Source organism: Lycorma delicatula, chromosome 3 (genome assembly GCF_047948215.1).
Source record: "Lycorma delicatula isolate Av1 chromosome 3, ASM4794821v1, whole genome shotgun sequence".
Classification (NCBI taxonomy): Eukaryota; Metazoa; Arthropoda; class Insecta; order Hemiptera; family Fulgoridae; genus Lycorma; species Lycorma delicatula.
The window spans coordinates 161,994,415-162,017,567 of NC_134457.1; the positions used below are offsets into that span (position 1 = coordinate 161,994,415).

At 34.7% G+C, this 23,153-nt stretch overlaps 1 protein-coding gene across 5 annotated transcripts in view; it reads left to right on the forward strand.

Annotated features, from left to right (window-relative positions):
* The window catches only part of LOC142322160 (uncharacterized), a 528,320-nt gene extending 517,891 nt beyond the window's left edge, over window positions 1-10,429 (forward strand). For all 5 annotated transcript variants that reach the window (XM_075360909.1, XM_075360911.1, XM_075360912.1 and 2 more), the window contains 4 exons: window positions 2,988-3,062; window positions 5,579-5,896; window positions 7,763-7,831; window positions 9,921-10,429. In XM_075360909.1, the coding sequence (XP_075217024.1) occupies window positions 2,988-3,062; window positions 5,579-5,896; window positions 7,763-7,831; window positions 9,921-10,148 (690 nt within the window). In that variant the 3' untranslated portion in view covers window positions 10,149-10,429. The remainder of the gene's footprint in view (window positions 1-2,987; window positions 3,063-5,578; window positions 5,897-7,762; window positions 7,832-9,920) is intronic.
* The last annotated feature ends 12,724 nt before the right edge of the window (window positions 10,430-23,153 follow it).

Sequence of the window (23,153 nt, forward strand, 5' to 3'; positions counted from 1 at the left end):
TTTGAAATTAATACCAGTTCATTAAAATGTAAAACAATTTAAAATAGAGTATTTAACCGAGATTAGTGTTGGCGGATCAATTTTATATAGCTGATGCCTCTTAAAAATCTTCGAGTTGAAAGTTCTTAAAAATACAATATTACCTGAAACTTCACATTTGGAGTTCACATTAGTATTGAATGTACTTACATATAAAAATATGTATATAAAATGTAACTGATTAATAATAATCACTATAAGATCTGAAGAAAGTTTATTGTCACAAGTATGTGTTAATTGTTGAATTATAAATGTTGTATTGTCATGTAAAATGTGTTTGAAATTTTTTTCTGTTAACATCCATAAAGAGATTCATTGAATTATCTTCTAATTATGTTTAAAATTGTAATGTGTTGAAAAAAATTCAGTTGATTTATATTAATAGACTCTGCCATGAAATACCCCCCACCTCTTTTAACTTATTTATACTTATTTAGCGAGTTATAGAGATAAATTTGTAGATTATACAATTACTTTATCATATATTACTGTAAAATATTGTTAATGAAAGAAGTATTTTGTGATTATGATTTATTGTACCAATGAACATTGTTTGAGATTCAAAGTTAATAGTGTGCTCTACCTCCTTCTGCTTAGTACATCTCTTCAGAATTAGTTTCTCTTTGAATTCCCTTTTCCTCACTATCTCAATCCCTTAGTGCCAGTTGTTCAGTTGCTTTTTGGCTAGTTACCTTTAGCAACATTTACACCTACTTGCCATGTAAATTGACCCTACTTACTACTTGCGCAACAGGTACACATTAACAATGATTATTAGTCTAATTTGTTCTCTTGAGAACATTTCTTTCATTGAGAATGCTTTAGCACATTTGGTTACTTTTTTTTTAACTGACAGCGATTTAGGAAGCAAATGGAAACCTATATAAATACAGATAGCATTGAGGTTTTCTTATTTTTCATTTAAGCGCCTTCTCCTTAGCAAAGGTTGGTGGTCCATGTAGCCAGCTCTGAACATAATTTTACATTGAACTGAGCCGTACCATGTGAACTCTATGGACTAGACTTCAGAATCTGTAATGCAGTGGTTTTCCATTGCCTTCTGCATCCTAATGCTGTTGATAAATTTTGGTTCTTCCGCTTTTTGGGGCCATTCTATGCTCCAAAGAAGTCCTCTAACCTCTACCCACTCTTCCACCCTGAAAGAGGCTGTTAGTACTTGGTAGAGGTGGGTCCTCTTATCCTGGAAGATACTCAGTCCTTTCATTCATTTTCTGCCTGGATATAACATGTTATAAACAGCCATTGTTGCCCCCCTCTCACAGGGAGGTGAATATCAGGATTTCTCAATCATTGAAACTGAGACTGTAAAGGAATTTCTCAGCTTCTCTGGATCTCTATTGAGGTTTTACTTACCCCTAAAAGAAGTAAATGCTTAAGAAGTATGATAGTAATATCTTATTTTAAAAACCCTGTCTTCAGAATGAAACATGTGATATTCTTAAAGTCTTTAGTTATCTAGTTCAACTTCCTTGATTCAAAATACAGAAGTAGTAGAATCACTTGTTAATGTAATGAATATCTGCAGTTTTAATATTCCCATGGATCACTTGGTCAAGATGTTTTAGTAATCAGAACCCAGCAAAAAATTATGGCCATCAGAGCCATTAATATAAAAAATATGACTAGTTCAGTCAGGCCTCAAATATCATCAGGAGGTTAATAGTTGAGGTCTGCTGCACTAGAATGCTGATGTTAATCAGCTGAGTTATCAACACTCCCTGACTTCAAAAAAGTAGTCTTATCATCCATCATCTTCTTATGGTAAGATTTTCTTGATCTGTGCTGGATGTAATCCATCAATAAATACGATCATTGTTAAAGTTTTTTGAGGTCATTATACAAAAAATTTTACTTATCGTATTGAAACAAAGAATTTGGTGCCTTATTTATTAAAATCAATACTGCTACTATGGAGTTATTGTGTACAGTTAAACTTAGCACACATATAAACATACAAGACTGTCAAACACACATCCTTCTTATGCAGCTGAATGAAACAGAGAATGTTACAATAATTAAAATTTTTCTTTTTTAATCAGGAGTTTCTTGGGACTTGGCTCCTACCAAACCCCTTTCCCAGGAGGGATGCTCACCTCTTTCTTTTTGTCTGTTTAATCCCAAGAACCACCATAAGGTATTACTTCAGAGGTTGAATTAGGATGATATGTATGAATGAAAATGAAGAGTAGTCGTGTACTGTCTCAGGTCAACCATTCCTGGGAGGCATGGTTAATTGAAACCCAACCATCAAAGAACACCAGTATCCACAATCTAGAATTCAAATTTGTATAAAAGTAACTGCCTTTATTAGGATTTGAACCTTAGAACTCTCTCAACTTTGAAATCAGCTGCCAAGTCTTGGAGAATCAGATATTACATACATAATAAAAATTAAACAAATGCATATATATACACTGTATTGTCAAACATATTTCCCTTCTTTCCTGATTATGTATAAAAAATTGCTAGCGATTTAATCAAGCCAAGAAAGTCTGAGAGGGATGTAGAACCTGTACCTCATCAAACCATATCCCAAGAAGGATAACCTTATCCTGGGCTTCAGAATCAGATGGAACTATGAGATCATTTTTTGCAAGCGGTGCAGAAAGACAAATTAATAGTATATGCACTTCTTAATAGTTAGTTCTTTCATTCTATGCTCAGTATTTTTTTGCATTTTCTGCAAATTTTTTTGCACAATATTCTACTCTATTAATCTACTACTAGACTGATTATTTTTTAAATTAAAAAATCATAATATTTAGTGTTAAAACAATTTTCATTAATTATACTAATTAATTAAAAAAAATAATAAAAAAGGCAGTATATTTTTTTTGTCATTATTTATTTAATTATCAATAATTATTTATGCATTAACTAATATTAATAATAATAATTTATTTTTAATTTAAGAAAATTTTTTTCAGGCTGAGATGCAAAGGAATTCTAGTGAAAAATCAAATGTTGCTAATACACAAATGAAAGAAGAAGATAAACCACAGGTGAATAACCTACTCTTTTATTAATAAATCTTAAAAAACTATTTGTAGAATTAATGAGATCATTTTTTAAATTTAATTAGTACCTTTCATTTTATGATACATTTGTAAATATGTATGTTGTTTACTATTGAAAGAACTAATTATTTGTGAATTACTTAAAAAAATAATTATAATTAAATTTGTTTGTTAGTTACTTCATGGTATCTTTAGAGTAGAAGAATATTAGACAACCCAATAATTCTTTAATATGAAGATAAATAAAAAATTATTGTTTTGTTGAAGTAAAACTAATATGTAAATAAAGGGACTAGGATGAGAGTTAATAACAGGTGGGAGGTTAGTGTCTTCATAGGATAATATTCTGCTTAATCATTATACTTATGTATTCATATAGTTGTTTAATTCTGGAATAGAATAGGTTATAGAATAGAATAGAATAGAATAGGTTTTTACAACTTAGGAGTAAATACTTCACCTTAGGAACAGGTAGTTTTTACTCCCTACCTAATTTTTTATTAAAGAGATCTTTTATTAATGTTATTTGAAAGAAACTTATTACAGAACCACCACATGAACTTTCTTAATAAAATAAAAATATACCCATAGATACTGACATATCTGACTGCTAAGTATGGCTTGAAAATTACACATTTGAAAAAAAAAACTTGATTGAGAAGCATCTCATTTTGTGAAGCTAATTAAAATGAATAAACCATGATTATAAATAAACATGAAAAGTTATATAAGTCAACAATTTATATGTTTTCAGATAATACCTGGTATGAATAGAAAATACGAGGTGTGTGAGAAAAGTAATGAGACTGACTTTTTACTTATCAAAGTTTTTATTTTTTTCAAACAACAATATTATCCCCTTCAAAGTAGTTCCCTTGGGCAGCTATACACCGGCGGAGTCATTCCCACTCCTGGTAGCAGCGCTGGAAGGCTTCAACTGATAGGGCTTTTAACTGGTCGGTCACAGTCTTTTGAATGTAATCCAGAGTTCCAAAATGATGTCCTTTTTTGACATGTTTCAATTTCGGGAAAAGGAAAAAGTCACAAGGACTCAAATCAGGTGAATAGAGGGGTTGAGGAACCGTAGGAATGCATTTTGAAGTCAAAAATTCCCTGATGGAAATGGCCGTATTGACTCAGGGCATTGTCATGATGAAGCATCCACCTGTCTGCAATGTCTGGTCTCATGCGAATCACTCTTTTCCTGAGCCTTTCAAGGACATCTTTGTAAAACACTTGGTTGACAGTTTGTCCTGGAGGAACAAATTCTTTATACACAACACCCCTACTGTCAAAAAAGCAAATCAGCATGGTTTTATCTTTGATTTGCTCATTGCGACATTTTTTAGGTCGAGGAGATGACCATGAGTGCGCGTGCCACTCTTCGCTTTGCTGCTTTGTTTCAGGATTGTACTCAAATATCCAGAATTCATCACCTGTGATCACAAGATTGAAGAATCCTTGGTCTTTGTCAATCTTCTCAAGAAGATCAATGCACATGTTTCTTCGATTGTCCTTCTGCTCCGTTGTGAGGTTTTTCGGCACCAATTTCGAACAAACCTTTCGCATGTCCAAATCGTCTGTCAAAATTTGATGTACGGTGAAAGTGTTTAAATTTAACTGTTCACTCATCATCCTTATTGTTAAACGACGATCTGATTTCACAAGAACCCCTCACATGCTCAACGTTTTCATCAGATTTTGAAGTTGAAGGTCTCCCTGAGCGAGGTTGATCTTCAACGTGTTCTCGGCCTTCCAAAAATGATTTGTGCCAGCGGAAAACTTGTGCTCCTGATAAGCAATGTTCCCCATCGGCCTGTTTCAATTTTTCAAAGGTCACACTCGCGGATTTCCCAAGTTTAACTCAAAACTTGATTGGACAACGTTGTTCTAAATTTTGATGCTCCATTTTCGTAACATACAACAAAAAACACAACTTCAGTGATGGCACTGTCAAAAATAATGTGTTGGCTGAACGGAGCTGAAACTCGTACTGAGCATGTGGAAGGGATGAACAAACTGGTCTAGCACAGACTGGTAGACACAGTGTTGCCAGATCGCTTGCAGTGTTACCAATCTCATTACTTTTCTCACACATCTCATATAATTAACATAACATGTTCTGAATACAATACAAAAACAGTAAAAATTGAGTCAAGTTCACCTTTATAAAAAATTCCTTACAGGTTATGAACTTTTTTATTCAATTCACAATAGCTATTCAAACTGGGTTTAAACCTAGTTCCTGCAGTATCACTATATAAATAAATATATTATAACTATTCTAATGGCATTTATTCTTTTATACCTTATACATATTCTACTTCTTGATCAGTTAAATTACAGTGAAACTTTCCACGTCATTCATCATTAGCACCAGTGAAAACCATGATAATCATTTAATCAACAAACAAATCAGTGGCGGATACATTTTATATTAGAATTTTATATAAAAGATTGTATATGAATTAGGTATATATTTGTAATTTTCTTGTTACTAGGTATCAGTAAGGGTAGAGGTTGAAGTCGGAAGATGGCCAAGTTCAAGTTCAAGTTCATTGAACTCTAATGAAACAAGTCCAGTATCAAGTGTTGAAACAAGAACACATGTAAAAAGTTTTAAAGATGAACAACATATGACTACAATAACTTCCACTGCCTCTTCTAAAAATAATGATAATAAAATGAATCAGCAGCATCAAGTTACCACTGTATCAACATGGAGTAATAAAAATGATAAAGATAAAAAAAATTACATAACCTTACCATCTGTGAAACAGTTGGCTAAACAGTTTTCAACAAATGATAATAATGAACAGGTTACTTTTAATTTGCTTTCAAAATATTTATTATTATTAAATATAGTGATTAATTTCTAATGCAGAGTAATATCATTCAATTCTATGATTTATTTGTCCAAATAATTGATGATGAAAATTATACAAAATTATTACTTTGTTTTTTCAAAAAAAATAATTTTTACAAACATCATTCAATTTAAATAAAATAATAAAAATACAAATTTAGAAATATATAAATTAATTTACAGACATTGTAAGAGAATACAAAATATTTTTCACTTCTTAAACAAATAATTTTATAAAATAAGCAAAAAGTTATGTTTTTACTAATAACTCCAATATAAAAACAAAAATACCACAACTTTACACTGTGCAGTCTAAAAGTACCACTCCCCTAGAATGGAACTTATAATTGAAATACGAATTTAAAAAAAGAATAACTGGTTTAAAAACAAAAAATAAGTAAGAAATTGAATATAAGAAACTAATGTGAACAACTTATCTTTAATTTTATTAACATGATATAATTTGTAGTAATTACATTAATTTCTGTGTCAACATCACACACACAGTCTAGATATTTCTTTATGATATGATTATGGAAAATTGTTTAACCACAATAGTGATACATTTTTATCAAATGAACAGTATTTTGTACCACTTATTTTTCAGTTTTTTTCAGGGCCAAAACTTGCAGTTTTTGTTTCAGATTTAGAAGAATTTAGCAAATACATAAAAGTTCTCATTCAGTCATAATACATTTTTCAAATAATACCCAATATTATTCTCTTTAAATTCTTACATACTTTTTGGTGAAGAATAAATGTACAATTTAATCTTAACAAAAGATTATATTCGTATGAATACTAATTATAATTAAACTGTTACTATTAACAAATCAGAAATATTGAAGTTATATGTAGTACTTATGTGAAAAAGTAAGATATAAAAAACCACTTTCCTAGAGTTCTTATGAACAGTAATCTGTGGGGAAAAATGTACATTATCACTATACATAAGTACTGTGATTTTACTATGTTTTAAGTATTTATTGAAAAAAGTATTTATTACTAATAGCATTCACTAAAGACAATTTACTAATAATTACAGTAATTAACTAACAATTTACAGTTTAAGATTTGAAATAAAATAATACTGATAATTGCAGCTTCTTAAATGAGTCAAGAAGCTTAAAAATACTGGATTAGGTAATTTTAAATTATGCTGATTAACTTATCCAGTTTAGTTATGTGAACTCAACTAAATTTTTAATAATTGTTAAGGGTATATCATTTGTAATGAAGAATTATAAGAATGATTAAACTATTTATAAAGAGGAAATCATTTATCACAATGATAAATTTTTATGATTGTCATAAGACAATTTATAAAGAGGAAATCATTTATCGCTTCACTGCTAACAGATAATTGTAGAATTTATGAGCCTTCTCTCTATATTTAGTTAAAGCCAATTATACCAATAACATTTAGATTTAAACATTGTATATTCAAGTTTCTTCTTCTTTTTATTCATATGCTTGAAAATTAAAATGAACTCCCTTAACATTAAAGAATAAATTTTTCACTTCATGTAAGTTTATACTGTATATTGACTGATGTGATATCATTCATAAGAAAAATTAATGGAAGTTTTCAAAATTGTTTAGATGAAATTAAACATTTTTCTGTTACATTTTAAATTTCCTTCAGTTTCATAATGTTATTAATAAGAAACCTCTATTACTTATTACTTATAGAATGGTTTGATGTTAACAAATTAATTATTGTATATAATTTCCACAAGTAACTGTTATAGACAACAAAATTATTTGGATTTAACTAATAATTCTACTTCAGGCTTAATATTCATCTCACTGTTTACAGGTCATTCCTGTCACTCCAAGTGCTGGTTTGCAGAGAAAATTAGAAGTTCCAACTTCACCAATAAAACAGGTCAGTATTTATTGTCTGGAATTTTCATGCAATCTTAGAATGTCGATATAATCTGATGATGAACCTGCCAATAACATATTGTATTACTATCAGCAAGACTGGTAGGATTATCATCAGTGATACAGTTAGCAGTTACGTAAAGCTAAGGCAGCAATGAAAATGTATACGGGGTCAAGATTTATGGGATAGCATCCACAACCATTATTTACAAGTTAATGTACAGTTCTAGCAGCTGGGTAACAAAAAAATAATGAAACAGCTATGCATACTGAATATTGATTAATTTTTTAATAATTCAGGATCACAATTAAAAATATAAACCACATTTATACTAAATTTGTTTTAAGTTAGTTCTCTCTACTACATTTAGAGCAGTAAACAAGCTTCATTCCCTACCAGTTTTTCTAATAATTTTGATGACAGCAAAGTTTTTGATAGAAACATAAGGACTAATTTTTAGTGCAACAAATAATATGTTAACTGCCATAAATAAAGCTCATCATTCTTAAGATAACAAAGTTTTCTTTTGTTTAATTTATTTTTTTAAATCCAATCTTTAATGTAAATTTAAGTTGTAATAGCTAATATTTTGAGAAAAAGCATTATTTTTTCTTGAAGAGGTCAGTTGATCTGTATGTTTAAGTTGTCAACTCTGGCAAAGTACATATTTTTTTCTTTATTTGTTGTTAAATTGTTACTGTTTAATTTGATTACCTAAATTATAGAGTAATTAATATTTTGCCCAAGTATTTCATATCATCTGACCGAGCTCAAAAATGAGGAGCTTAGAGTTTAAATCAGTTTTAATATTTATTAGAAAAAATCTGAAATGAATTAAAAAATAAAAAAGATTTTTAAAGAATTCTAATATATGGAGTACATTTTGATTAAAAACACAATATAATTTTATTCATTTAGAAGTTTACATTTTAGACAAGCTTCAGAAATCAGCATTACTTCCTTGTATATTTACTTGGATTATCAGAACCTTCTTGTACATTTTCTTGGCTACATCCAGCTGTTCTATCATTAATGATAGAGAATAAATTCATGAAAATTATTTTTAAATCATAAAAGATATTTAAAATTATTGAATAGGTATTCTGTTACCACTGACAAACTTATAAGTTTGAAGTCAATACTTTTTTGTAATAGTTAATTTGATAAGATTTACGACTATATCATAACATCATAAATGATTACATGAATTATAGTTAAATAATTTTTCAGCATTTGAAAAAATAATCGCCTGCAACAATGGAAACACATTTCTTGGTTGGTTTGATACACATTTTATACAGCAGGTGCTGGCTTCAAATTCATATCTTATTCATCCACTGATGAATAGCATCCACTTTTACTGATTCTTTACAATATTGTGATGCAATCTGTATTTGACTACAAAATGCATTACTAAGCACTCTGTGCATAATATATTATACAACCAATGAATAATATACATACAATCAAGTAATTCAGTCTATTGTGCATTACCTTTGAAACAACATTAAAAGAGGAATTTGTCATTTTTATTCTGATTTCTGGGGGAGAAGGATTCATTAGGATACCATCTACTTTAAACAGTTGGATTCCACCATTTTAAATTCTACTGCAGGCATAACACTGTGAACACAGTGAATGCAACCAAACAACTGCAAATTCAATTTTTTTTGAGATCATTAGCCAAAAAAAAAGTGAAATTACATTTAGCATTGTTTTGAATTCAGTGATCTATGGGAACCAGTTTGTTAAATCTATCTGTAGCCATTGATATTTTGTGCTTCTTTAAAACCTTCAGGTTGCTGCTTCCTAAAACTTTTCATGTTGGGAATGCTATTTTCTGTATAGCCACAAATTACTAAGTTTAGCATCTTACCATCAATCCTATATGAATTAGTTTAGATTATAATGATCACATAGAATACTGACAAATGAAAAGACTCCTGATTTCCCAGTTTCTATGGTTTTCTTTGCCTCTATGTTTCATTGGAAAACCTGTCAAAAAATCTTATGTAGTCTTATTTATCTAAAGTGATAAATCTCATTGCTCTGTTTTTAAAGATAATTTTAATTAAAAATGTTTAAACAGGTGCATAGTTTAACAGCAAGGTGCATATCGAAAGAATTTAGAGAAGGACTGCGTGCTGCTAATCAACCAAAAATACAACAGATGAAACCAGTAGAAAAAATTGAAAATAATTCAGGAAATATATCTGATGATAGTGGAACTGCCTCACCAACACCTTCTAGTGGTTGTAATCCTAAACTTTATAATAGCATCGCATTCTGGGAACAGATGAAATTAAGCAGACAATAAGAAGCTAAATTTAATAGGTGATGAAATATTAAATGGTAAATGAAATAGATAATTTATTCTATTTGTAAATTTTATATGCTCATTGAATTTTGAACAATTTTTATTTAAATGGTAGATATAAAACACTAAGTCTATAATAAAATGGTGTATAACTTGATATATTTAATCTGTAGGTTAGGGATTATTTGTTATTGTGCCAAAGAATTATTTCTGTTTGTTTTTTTATTTGATATTAATTTTGTGAATTGTATATAAAAAAGCAGTAAAAAAAATGTTATAACTATCTTTATTTATTTTCAATATTCACAGTTAATACACAATACCAATAATAATCATTTATAATGGATGTGATCATTCATAGTTAGATATTTTTATCCAAACGTTGATAAGTTAAAAGTAAATTCAGTTTTTTGCTGATGGGCAACCTCTGTGATTGTTGTCTTTCAGCTACACTCAAATACTGCAGGCTCTAGACCTCAAATCCCAGTCAGGTTTGGAATTTTTAATTTGCTAAAAAATTCATTTCTCATCACAGCAGCAAGGATCAGAAAGGATATACACCTGTCAATAGTGGAGAGAATAAATTAAAGTTAGCCATGGCTGGAAGCAGTCCCAGCTCCTTGTAAACTAATTTGTTTACACTTTTAATCATGTCTCCATTATTTGTTTCAAACAGTGGTTTTCTTTAGGCTTGTAAAGCCATGAGTTTATCATAATGGAAAAGTTGAGTAAAGAATTTATTTCAAATTTAATTAAAAAATTTGGTGAAACATTAAGTTAAGAGACAATGTAGATGGAAGATTGTATGAATTGAACTTAAGAGCTTGGAGTAATATAATTTACTGAAGAAATCAATTCATATCTAGAAGGCCTTCTTCTTCTTTAATAGAATTGTCTATTGACAGGTTCACTAAAGGTCAATGAGAAACTGCATTCTCCATGACAGTATGTCCTGAACTTTATCTTTTAAATTAAAATATCCTTGTCTCTCTTTCAAATCATCCAAAATACTTATTTTCTTCTTTCCTCAATCTTTCCTAGGTTTACAACCAGCAAAAATGTGAAAAAATATGATAAATTTGTGAACATACCTAATGGAAAATTATTAAATCACAATTTCTGAATTACCTAGACTTAACATGAGATTCAATGTCACTATTAGAAAAAATGGAAAAATTTAAATGTATGTTGTAATTATCCAGTAGATAATATTTCTACATCTACATGGAAACTAATAGTTAACATCAATATTGCACCATGACCTAACCTTTTATATAACTGACACATGCTTATATTATATCATTTTCCCAATTAATCTATCCAAAAGGCCATCCACCCAATAAACTTTTATACCTACATGATATACAAGAACTGATTAATTAAAACATAAATTAACTATTAGCTTTTACTTAATATGATGCTTCTCTCATTTAAAATTTTTTAGATTGAGAAAAATTCATTTCATCAAATACTTACTTAGATATGCTAATTATTAAGCTAAAGTAGTAATATGTTTGTATTCCTTTCATAATGCCACTTATCTTAGATTTTTTTTTTTAATTTATGGAGAACTTTCTGACATATCCTGATACTATAAAACCATCAGATGCATGTTACCTTAACCCAAATCCATTAATATGGGAATACTTTTAACGTATAGTTATATAAAAGTATTCATTTTAGTAATAAAATAAGTAAGTGAACAGTTATCACTAAAATGGTGTTTAATGCATACATAACATCAAAATCTTTCTTCCCTCTGTCAAAATTGTCTTAATTTTAATTTTGTGGTTGATAAATATGTCTGATTGCACATCACCCTAAACAGTACATAATGTAAAGGAATGATAAGCAGTACTGATCATCATTCTTATATAGTATTTTGGATGTGTTTTCACAAAACAAACTATACAAAAAATCTCAAGCATAAGCTGAGACCTCTGTACAGTAATCTTAACAGTCACTCAACAAAGACACTTTAGTGCATTTACATGTATAAAACATTTTTTATTAATAATTTATACAGAAGAGCACTAAAAATTTCTTTATAAATCAATTTATTTTTTTGTAATATTTTGTTTATATGGCTGATCATGAGGAATTTTCTTTTTTCTTATGATTCCACTACTGAATGAAGATAATGGAATGGAATGCAAAGTTGGCAGGAGTCTATTACTCCCTACTTTATCGCAGAACCTGGACAGAGTCCCTTGCTGCTGGATCATTCTAATCGGGCTTGTTTTTAAAAGGGTTATTTTTTAATCTCGGATCTAATTTTTCAAGTTTTGTCTATTATTATTTTAGTGAATTTAAGACGGATTTAATTGCATTCCAATCCGTTGTTAAACCAGCGTTATCGAACCCATTTCATGGGCCGACCGCGGAAGGCTAGGCTTATAAAGCCTGTCCTCCCGACGTAATTCCCCTTCAGACCGTCCACTGAAGTCCTTTCGGTGCTAACTCTTTAATAGGCTAGCAGGAATACGCCACAACGGGGCACTAGCTATAAGGAGGGAGCAATGCGTCCCCTTTTCCGGAGGGGTCGCAATTGCTGGGATATTTTGTCTCACTGTAAGTTTTTTTTTAAATTTAGACCGCGTTTTTGTTTTATGCGCGACTTACCGTGTTTGACGTCTTCAAACTATATAACTCGCGAAAACTTTTCACTCGCGACCCCGGAAACGCGTCTGACGCACAATTCCGTTTATGGCTCATGCGATATGGAGGCCCCTAAGCCTGGTTTGTCGATTTTCGGCTACCGCACCGCACCATCACGGTGGTTCGTCCAGTACGGCGTGAGGCCGCTTCCTTACAACTGTCGGAGTTGGGTCCTCTCGGCAGATGTCCCGAAGATGACTGTGTTCGGACACAGCCGCTCTCCCGAACAGTCTGCGCGCCTGCGCCACCCCCACCTCGGACACGGATTGAAATCTCGCATCAGATCGGAGAGTGGCGTTCCTGACGAACCACGGAGCTCCAAAGATCGTCCGCAACGCGATGTTTTGGACGGCCTCGATCTTCTTTTGAAGCGAGGAGCTCAACACTGCCCCCCATGCCGGGTAAGCATATGTTAGAATCGGCAGTACGTACAGCCGAAAAATGAGCAGCTTAGTTGCCAGTGGGTACGGGCTGGCACTGTTCAGCACTGGGTATAGCGAGGCTCTGGCGGCCTTAGCCCTCCGGGTCGCATAATTTACATGTTCGCCGAAGGTAAGCCGCCTGTCCAACACCACCCCCAGGTACTTAACTGTTTTCTCAAAAGGGATTTTTTCCCCTGAGATTTCCAGCTCTCTGGTCGGTTTTCGTGTCTTGCATGTGAACATCACGGCCACCGATTTTTCACCGTTGACCCTGATTCTCCACATGTCGAGCCACGGTTCCACTAAGTCCAGCTGCCTTTGGAGCCTCCGGACCGCGTAATCCACATTTGCGGATTCATAGAAATATGCCGTGTCGTCTGCGTAAAGGGCCGTTTTGACCCCTTCCGACAGCGGCATATCGTTCACGTACAAAGTGTACAAGAACGGGGAAAGTACTGCTCCTTGGGGAACCCCAGCGGCTATTTCTCTGGTGGAGGAAATCGTTTCCCCTACGCGCACGACAAAATGTCGGTCTAGCAGATATGACCGCATCAGTCTGACATAGCGGTAGGGGATCGCCGATCGCGCTAGCTTATAAAGCAGCCCGCTATGCCAAACTTTGTCAAAGGCCTTGGCCACATCCAGAAAAACGGCTGCAGTCACCCGTTTCCTGTTCCGGAATGCACGGGCGCTGATCCCGTCGACACCCGGGGCCTTGTGGCCTTAATGGCTGCGGAAACTTCCGCTTCAGTGACTTGGTCAATCTCTAGAGGGGCGTCCTCCACCTGTGAGAAATAATCTACAAGAAAGGATTCCACCTCGGTTGTGTGCTCGTCGTTCGGGGAGGGAGGGTGGTTTGGAGTGAACTGCTCCTCCAAGGTATCGGCGAATACCTCGGCCCTCTCCGCCTCCGAGTATGCAAGAAAACCTCGCTGCCCCACAACTGGATGGCGAGGCTTCTTCCCTTCTCGCAGTCTCCTGTTCAACCTGAACACCGAGGAGATGTCGTCAGAGACCGAGGCGAGGTATTCGTTCCACGAATCCTCTCGATGGCTTGTCAGCAGTTGTTTTACCCTGTCCGTTTGATTATAAAAGGCCCGCTTATCAGCGGGGGACAGGGTGATTCGATATCTCCTCCTCAGTCGTCGTTTCTCCGTTATGGCTTCGGAGATATGAGGAGGGAGGTCGTTTCGAACAACTGCTCGAGTTTTGGCCGATGAGCTGCCTGCCAGGGCCTCGGTCATTGACGACGTGACGCGCCCGACAGTGTCGTCGATTTCCTCCAGGGTGTTCAGGAGCTCAGGATTTACCGGCCTGTACTCCCGCTGGAGGGTCTCGTAGAACCTTTTCCAGTTGACTGACCTTCGGGGTATAGGCGGGGGATCTCGGCCACCCCCTGCCTGACCTAGTTCCAACAGGACAGGGGAATGGTCCGAGCTGAGGTCTTCTATCGTTTCAATCATGAATGGGAGGGTACCCCCCTTCATGACTGCGATATCCAGCACGTCAGGCCTAGATCTGCCTGAGCGATGCACGAACGTGGGCACCTCAGGGCCTACGACGACCAAGCGGCGGGCTCTCGCCCTTTCGTACAGCAATCTGCCATTCGGATTTGTCAGAATGCTGTTCCATGACACGTGTTTGGCATTGAGGTCGCCCATGAGTATCATGGGTCCATCCCAATTTTCCAGCACGGCATCCAGATCTGCGCCGGTTACCGCGTCGTTCGGCTTGCTATAAGCCGAAACCAGCCGATACACCGTGCCCAGATGCTCCACATGCACACACGTTTGCTCCATCACGTTTGTATGAAGAACAACGCGCGTATGCATGTGGCGTCTGTGGACTAAAACCTCAGTTCCACCAGAGGTGCGAGATCCGGGTCGAACTGGCCTATCCGTCCTATATGTAAAATAGTTCCGAAGGGTCAGTTGCTTGCTTGGGTTCAAGCACGTCTCAGACAACAGTATCACGTCTATCAGTAGATCCTCGGCCAGACGGCATAGTTCTTCCGTCCGGCCTACTACTGAGTTGGCGTTCCACTGCAAGAGTCTGAGGGTGGGCCTAACCATACCTGGACAGTACAGCCATGAGGCACTCTATTAAGGACTGAATACAGTCCTTGAGAGATTTTGCCTGAGCAGGCGTGACAAAACCATCATGATATCTGGCAGGATATCCTTCACTGTCATCTGCGACAGGAAGTCCATGCCAGTGGTCTCCAACGGGGTAACCGGTTTCGGATTGCCGCTGGAGGTGCCTTTTGGCGCGGCCGCCCTTTTGGTGGGGCGCGGGGCCACAGCCTGCTTGGCCTTCCCAGCCGGAGCAGGCTTTGCCTTTCCCGTCGAGGAAGGCTTGGCCTTCTTCGCCGGGGCTGGCTTTGTCGCCGCCTTTTGTTTCACCACCTTCTTGGTGGTCGCCGCCGGTTTTGGCTTGGCGGGTGTTGGGGAGGGTACCTCCCCTTTTTTCACGACCGCCTTGGCCACAGGTACCGGCACCTCCGGTTTGGGGGCTGATATTCCCCGACCGGCAACACGGGCCCAGCTGCGGTCATCAACAGTCGCGGGCTTTTTAAGTCCCTTGACTTTTGATGTCTGCTCCTTGTAATAGGGGCAGCCCCTGTAATTGGCCGGATGTGGCCCCTTACAGTTAACGCATGAGGCTGGTTCCTCACGCGGCTTGACGCAGGCAGAAGTGTCGTGGTTTCCACCACACTTCACGCATTGCTGGGCCCTCTGGCAATAATTTGAAGAGTGCCCAAATTTTTGGCATCTGTGGCGGCCCCCCTCGTGACACAAATGCAGTCACTGCGACCTTGCAATAGAAAATATCGCTGAGGTCGTATATTTTGCGCGCGCTAGGGGTCCTTTTCAGGGCCACTAGGCAGGTCGGGGTTTCCCGACCATCCCTTGTGAGGAGCTTCTTGACCGAAGTCACCTCAAAACCAAGGGAGGTCAGTTCCTCCCTTATCTCCTCCGGGGCAGCCCCATAAGGGATCCCCCGTATAACTACCTTCAGCTCCCTATCCTTCGGGAGCTGAAAGGAGTGGAAGGCGATTCCCTTCGTGTGCAGGAAACTCTGCACCACCGGTAATCCGCCTCGCTGCCCAGCTGCAGCCTGATTGAAAGCCCGGTGCTCTTGGCAACCAGGCGCCCCCCGATCCTTGACTTTATGTCACGGGACAATGCTGGCCACTCCTTCGGGCAGTCCAGCATTATCGGCGGGATTTTCTCCCGCCTGACGGTAGCAGACGGGACGCCGCCTGACGGTTGGCGGCTGCTGCAGCCCGCTACGGGCTCCGTCTCCATAGGAGGCGCGGAGTCCCGGCGCTTTCCTCTCCACTGACGGACAGTTCCGGGGTGGGAGAACGGGGTGGGGGAGGCCTTACTTTTCCTTCCATGAAGGAGAAAAAAGAAGACTAAAATTAAAAATTAAAACTTATATTATCACTATACACTTGCTGTAAGAAAATACACAACAGAAATAAAATTGGAAAGTTTGATTTCCTGTTAAAATAAAAATTATTTTAGTAGTATCACAATAGTCTATTATGTTAGGCTATTAGTCTAATGTATAACTAATGACTACAAGAGTTCACTTTACATTGTTAGAAAAATATAGAAATAGAATAAAATAAAATTAAGAAAAGGATTATCCTTTTCTTAATGTAACTGGCCTGTAATCCAGGTAGCTGGCCGCCCTAGCAGACCCTTCTCACATTGTCTGGCGACGCAGGTAGAAGAACTGTTGAACACCTGGCTGGACTGGTTACAACTCACAATCACAGAGCACAATAAGACACAACCTTTCACTACAAGAGCCAAGGATGGAATCTAATGAAGATAATGTATAATTCATTTTTCCCTACAGAAAGAGGTATAGAAAGCACAATTGCCTCATTATTTTTTTTAATGATGTTAATTTAAGCATCTGAGGTACAAGCAGCAGTATTCAAGAGCTGCTTTCTCTAAAAATAATGTTGTTCAATACAAGCAAGACTCTAGAACAGGTAAAAGGTAACAATTGTAGTGCTGAATATCACTTCATTCTCGTGGGCTTGACTTGCAACAGTAAGTTCAGCTTCATAAGGCAATGAGAAGTAATTAATTTGTAATTTTCCCTAGTAAGCATGGCATGGGATCTTTTTATTTGTCAAAGTGGCTGTGTAATTCTAAGAATAATTGGTGTCTCATGTCAAACCACCAGCAACTATTGTAATTGTGGCACTCAACATACACTTATAGGATGATATGTAAAATACCAGTCTACAATCAAGTGCAGCCTATAACCATGTTTTTAATTTTTTTTAATAAGTTAACACAATTTCTTAATAAGTTAATTTTTTTTTTAATAAAGCTGATTTTAAAAATTACAGTGCAGCACTCTTGATTCAACAACTAAAAAATATGCAGACAGTATATGAAATGAACTGCATCAAACATTCTTAGCTTCAGTGATCTACATGAACTGATTCACTGAATATTGCTTAAGTTATAGTTATTGTGTTTCCATTTCATTCAGATCCTTTTTACCAATCGATTATGTTTGTAGCATCTTAGAAACCATTCATTTTATTCAGACAATTAACAATTATCTGAATAAATCTGATTTATTGATTTAATTGTTTGATTTATTATTAATTTCATGTTTTGGAATTAATATAATTTCCACAATACAGTAAACCTCAAATATTTCAATCCTTATAATTATGTTGAAAACAATAGTTTATTCAAGGTTAGAAAATAAATAAAAATATTTTCCGCTGAATCTCATCCAGTATTTGTTAAATAGAAATTTATAATAAAATGAATCCGATTTCTTTCTTACTTTAATTACAAAATAATATATATTATCGTCCCCCAATCACGGCTTCACCCATGCTGTATGGTTACTTATGTTTCTTGTAATGTTAAATTGTTTTTTATTTTAGTCAAGTAACCGGAGGCAGGTGCAGTCAGTTAAGTATCATAGATAGTAACAATGGGAGTGACTGTGTTGGTTGATCTGCCTCGCCATACACAATCGCACCCCTTTTTTTTGTCTTTAGTCAACTGGTTTGATGCAGCTCTCCAAGATTCCCTATCTAGTGCTAGTCATTGCATTCCAGCTATACCCCCTACATCCTACATCCCTTAAAATTTGTTTTACATATTCCAAACGTTGCCAGCAAGCACAATTTTTTTCCTTCTACCTGTCCCTCCAATATTAAAGTGACTATTCCAGGATCCCTTAATATGTGGCCTATAAGTCTGTCTCTTCTTTTAACTATATTTTTCCAAATGCTTCTTTCTTCATCAATTTGCCGCAACACCTCTTCATTTGTCAGTTTATCCACCCAACTAATTTTTAACATTCTCCTGTAGCACCACATTTCAAAAGCTTCTAATCTTTTCTTCTCAGGTACTCCGATCGTCCATGTTTCACTTCCATATGCTATGCTCCAAACATATACTTTCAAAACTCGTTTCCTGACATTTAAATTAATTTTTGATATAACAAATTATATTTCTGACTGTAGGCTCATTTTGCCTGTGCTACTCGGCATTTTATATCGCTCCTGCTTCATCCATCTTTAGTAATTCTACTTCCCAAATAACAAAAAGTCTTCTACCTCCATAATCTTTTCTCTTCCTATTATTTCTACTACATTTCATTACTTACGTTTTGTTTATTTTCATGTTGTAGTTCTTGCGAAGGACTTCATCCATTCATTGCTTCTTTTTTACTCTCAGCTGAAATTACTATACCATCAGCAAATCATAGCATCTTTATCTTTTCACCTTGCACTGTAACTCCGGATCTAAATTGTTCTTTAGCATCATTAACTGCTAGTTCTATGTAAAGATTAAAAAGTAACAGGGTTAGGGAACATCCTTATCAGACTCCTTTTTTTATTATGGTTCATTTCTTACGTTCTTCAATTATTACTGTTGCTGTTTGGTTCCTGTAAATTTTAGCAATTGTTCTTCTATCTCTGTATTTGAAACCTTTTTTTTTTTTTTTTTTTTTTTGTCTTCAGTCATTTGACTGGTTTGATGCAGCTCTCCAAGATTCCCTATCTAGTGCTAGTCGTTTCATTTCAGTATACCCTCTACATCCTACATCCCCAACAATTTGTTTTACATACTCCAAACGTGGCCTGCCTACACAATTTTTCCCTTCTACCTGTCCTTCCAATATTAAAGCGACTATTCCTGGATGCCTTAGTATGTGGCCTATAAGTCTGTCTCTTCTTTTAACTATATTTTTCCAAATGCTTCTTTCTTCGTCTATTTGCCGCAATACCTCTTCATTTGTCACTTTATCCACCCATCTGATTTTTAACATTCTCCTATAGCACCACATTTCAAAAGCTTCTAATCTTTTCTTCTCAGATACTCCGATTGTCCAAGTTTCACTTCCATATAAAGCGACACTCCAAACATACACTTTCAAAAATCTTTTCCTGACATTTAAATTAATTTTTGATGTAAACAAATTATATTTCTTACTGAAGGCTCGTTTAGCTTGTGCTATTCGGCATTTTATATCGCTCCTGCTTCGTCCATCTTTAGTAATTTTACTTCCCAAATAACAAAATTCTTCTACCTCCATAATCTTTTCTCCTCCTATTTTCACATTCAGCGGTCCATCTTTGTTATTTCTACTACATTTCATTACTTTTGTTTTGTTCTTGTTTATTTTCATGCGATAGTTCTTGCGTAGGACTTCATCTATGCCGTTCATTGTTTCTTCTAAATCCTTTTTACTCTCGGCTAGAATTACTATATCATCAGCAAATCGTAGCATCTTTATCTTTTCACCTTGTACTGTTACTCCGAATCTAAATTGTTCTTTAACATCATTAACTGCTAGTTCCATGTAAAGATTAAAAAGTAACGGAGATAGGGAACATCCTTGTCGGACTCCCTTTCTTATTAGGGCTTCTTTCTTATGTTCTTCAATTGTTATTGTTGCTGTTTGGTTCCTGTACATGTTAGCAATTGTTCTTCTATCTCTGTATTTGAACCCTAATTTTTTTAAAATGCTGAACATTTTTTTCCAGTCTACGTTATCGAAAGCCTTTTCTAGGTCTATAAACGCCAAGTATGTTGGTTTGCTTTTCTTTAATCTTCCTTCTACTATTAATCTGAGGCCTAAAATTGCTTCCCTTGTCCCTATACTTTTCCTGAAACCAAATTGGTCTTCTCCTAACACTTCTTCCACTCTCCTCTCAATTCTTCTGTACAGAATTTTAGTTAAGATTTGAAACCTAATTTTTTAAAAATGCTGAACATTTTATTTCAGTCTACGTTATCGAATGCCTTTTCTAGGTCTATAAATGCCAAATATGTTGGTTTGTTTTTTCTTTAATCTTCCTTCTATTATTAATCTGAGCGCTAAATTGCTTCTCTTGTCCCTATACTTTTCCTGAAACCAGATTGGTCTTCTCCTAACACTTATTCCACTCTCCTCTCAATTCTTCTGTACAGAATTTTAGTTAAGATTTTTGATGCATGACTAGTTAAGCTAATTGATCTATATTCTTCACATTTATCTGCTCCTGCTTTCTTTGGTATCATGGCTAATATACTCTTTTTGAAGTCTGATGGAACTAACCCTTTTTTGTAAATATTACACACCAGTTTGTATAATCTATCAATTGCTTCCTCACCTGCACTGCAGGTGTTCCATCTATTCCAGGAGCCTTTCTGCCATTCAAATCTTTTAATGCTCTCTTAAATTCAGATTTCAGTATTGTTTCCCCCTTTCATCCTCTATAAGACAATTTTCTAATTCATTTCCTCCGTATAACTCAATATATTCCACCCACCTATCAACTTTTCCTTTCGTACTATAAATCGGTGTACCATCTTTGTTTAACACATTATTCAACTTTAATTTATGTACCCCAAAATTTTCCTTAACTTTCCTGTATGCTTCGTCTGTTTTACCAATGTTCATTTTTCTTTTCAATTCTGAACACTTTTGTTTGATCCACTCTTCTTTTGCTAGTTTGCACTTCCTGTTATAGTATTTCTTAATTGTCAATAGTTCCTTCCACTTTCTTCATCAATAGCATTATTCTTATATTTTCTACATTCATCCATCAGCTGCAATATATCCTCTAAAATCTAAGTTTATCTACCAGTTCTCTTTGTTCTGTCTAAGATCACTTCTGATGATTTAAGAATTTCCTTTTTAACATTCTTCCATTCTTCTTCTACATTTTCTACCTTATCTTTTTTACTCAGACCTCTTGCAATGTCCTTCTCAAAAATCGTCTTTACCTGCTGTTCCTCAAGCTCCTCTAAATTCCACAGATTCATGTGTGACCCCTTTTCTTCAGATTTTAATTCCCCAATCTACATTTCATTATCACTAAATTATGGTCCCTATCAATGTCTGCTCCAAGGTAAGCTTTGTAGTTGACAAGTTAATTTCTAAATCTTTGCTTAACCATGATATAATCTATCTGATACCTTGCACTATCATCTGGCTTTTTCCATGTGTATATTCTTCTATTATGATTTTTAAAATGGGTAATGGCAATTACTAAATTATACTTCATGCAAAACTCTATAAGGAGGTCCCCTCTTTCAATCCTTCTGCCCAGCCCATATTCACCCTCTATATTTCCTTCCTTGCCTTTTCCAATCTCCAACTATTATTAAATTTTCATCCCCTTTTATGCGTTTAATTGCTTTGTCAATTTCTTCATATACACAGTCTTGCTCTTCGTCTTGTTCATTGGTCTAATTTTTATCGGTTTTTCTATTCAGATTATATTACATTAGTAGCCGGCGAGGGCATTAAATGATAACAGTAATCTCAGATACGGAAGAGGACAAGCTTTATTTTTTTGCCTAATTTTTATTTGTATTATATTGTTACAAGTCTTTTCCATTGGTCTAATTTTTTTCGGCTTTTCAATTCAGATTATATTCTGAATTCATATTATAAATTTTCTTTACACTGTTGATCGGGTAATCTGTAGTTCAAGAGATGCACAACATGTAAATTTGTTAAGGCTATATAGAAATGCTTGCATAACTTTTTTTCTTTTTTGTGCCACAAACCGCACAGCTGTAACTGTAATAGTTTTTTTGTAATCATGGAAGAACTTTATGGACACTATGTACATATGAGTTTTATAATTTTGCATATCTGATTTTTTTGCCTTTAACATTTTCAGGTCACTCAAATCGAAAAAATTCTAGAGTGCAATTCTGTATGCATGCTGTTGTCTATTTTGCTTAATCATAAAATATGGTATGGTGAGATGTGTGTGTGTGTGCTCATGGGAATTCTTTTTATTAATTTTTTCTAAATGATAAATAATTATTACCAGGGTGGCCTTTACCACAACCCAACTATAAAAATATGATTTCTATTAACATTTTACACTCTTCAAACCTATCAAAATGATTTAAAAATAAATTATTGTTATAATTTATGATGAGCTTCTATCAGAAAGGGAATAATTAAAAAAAAATTGTTGATTTTTAACTTATATTTAGAATCTAAATCAGATTTTTAATCTATTTTTTAGACCTCCTTCCCTAAAAATGAATTATATACTTTTTTTGCCTATCTTATTAAAGTGAAATATTAAGTTCAACTTTTAGCATACAAGTAAATAGTAAATACTAATTTTTTTTAATACTTGGGCAAAATACTGGAATTTGACATATTTTCTTTACATACATTTTATGATAAATATAGGCATAGTATCTTAGCACAGAACTGAATTTCTGGTAATTTTATTAGTTTAACGAATCATAGAATATTTTTCTTATGATTTATAGGCATATAATTTTGTTAAATGAGCAAAAACACATAAGAATTTTAAACAAAAATTGTAGAGAATTTAATTCTAAACAGAATGGTGCAAGTTAAATTGAATAAAACAAAAAAAAAGTTAGAAAAATTTGAATTTTATTTA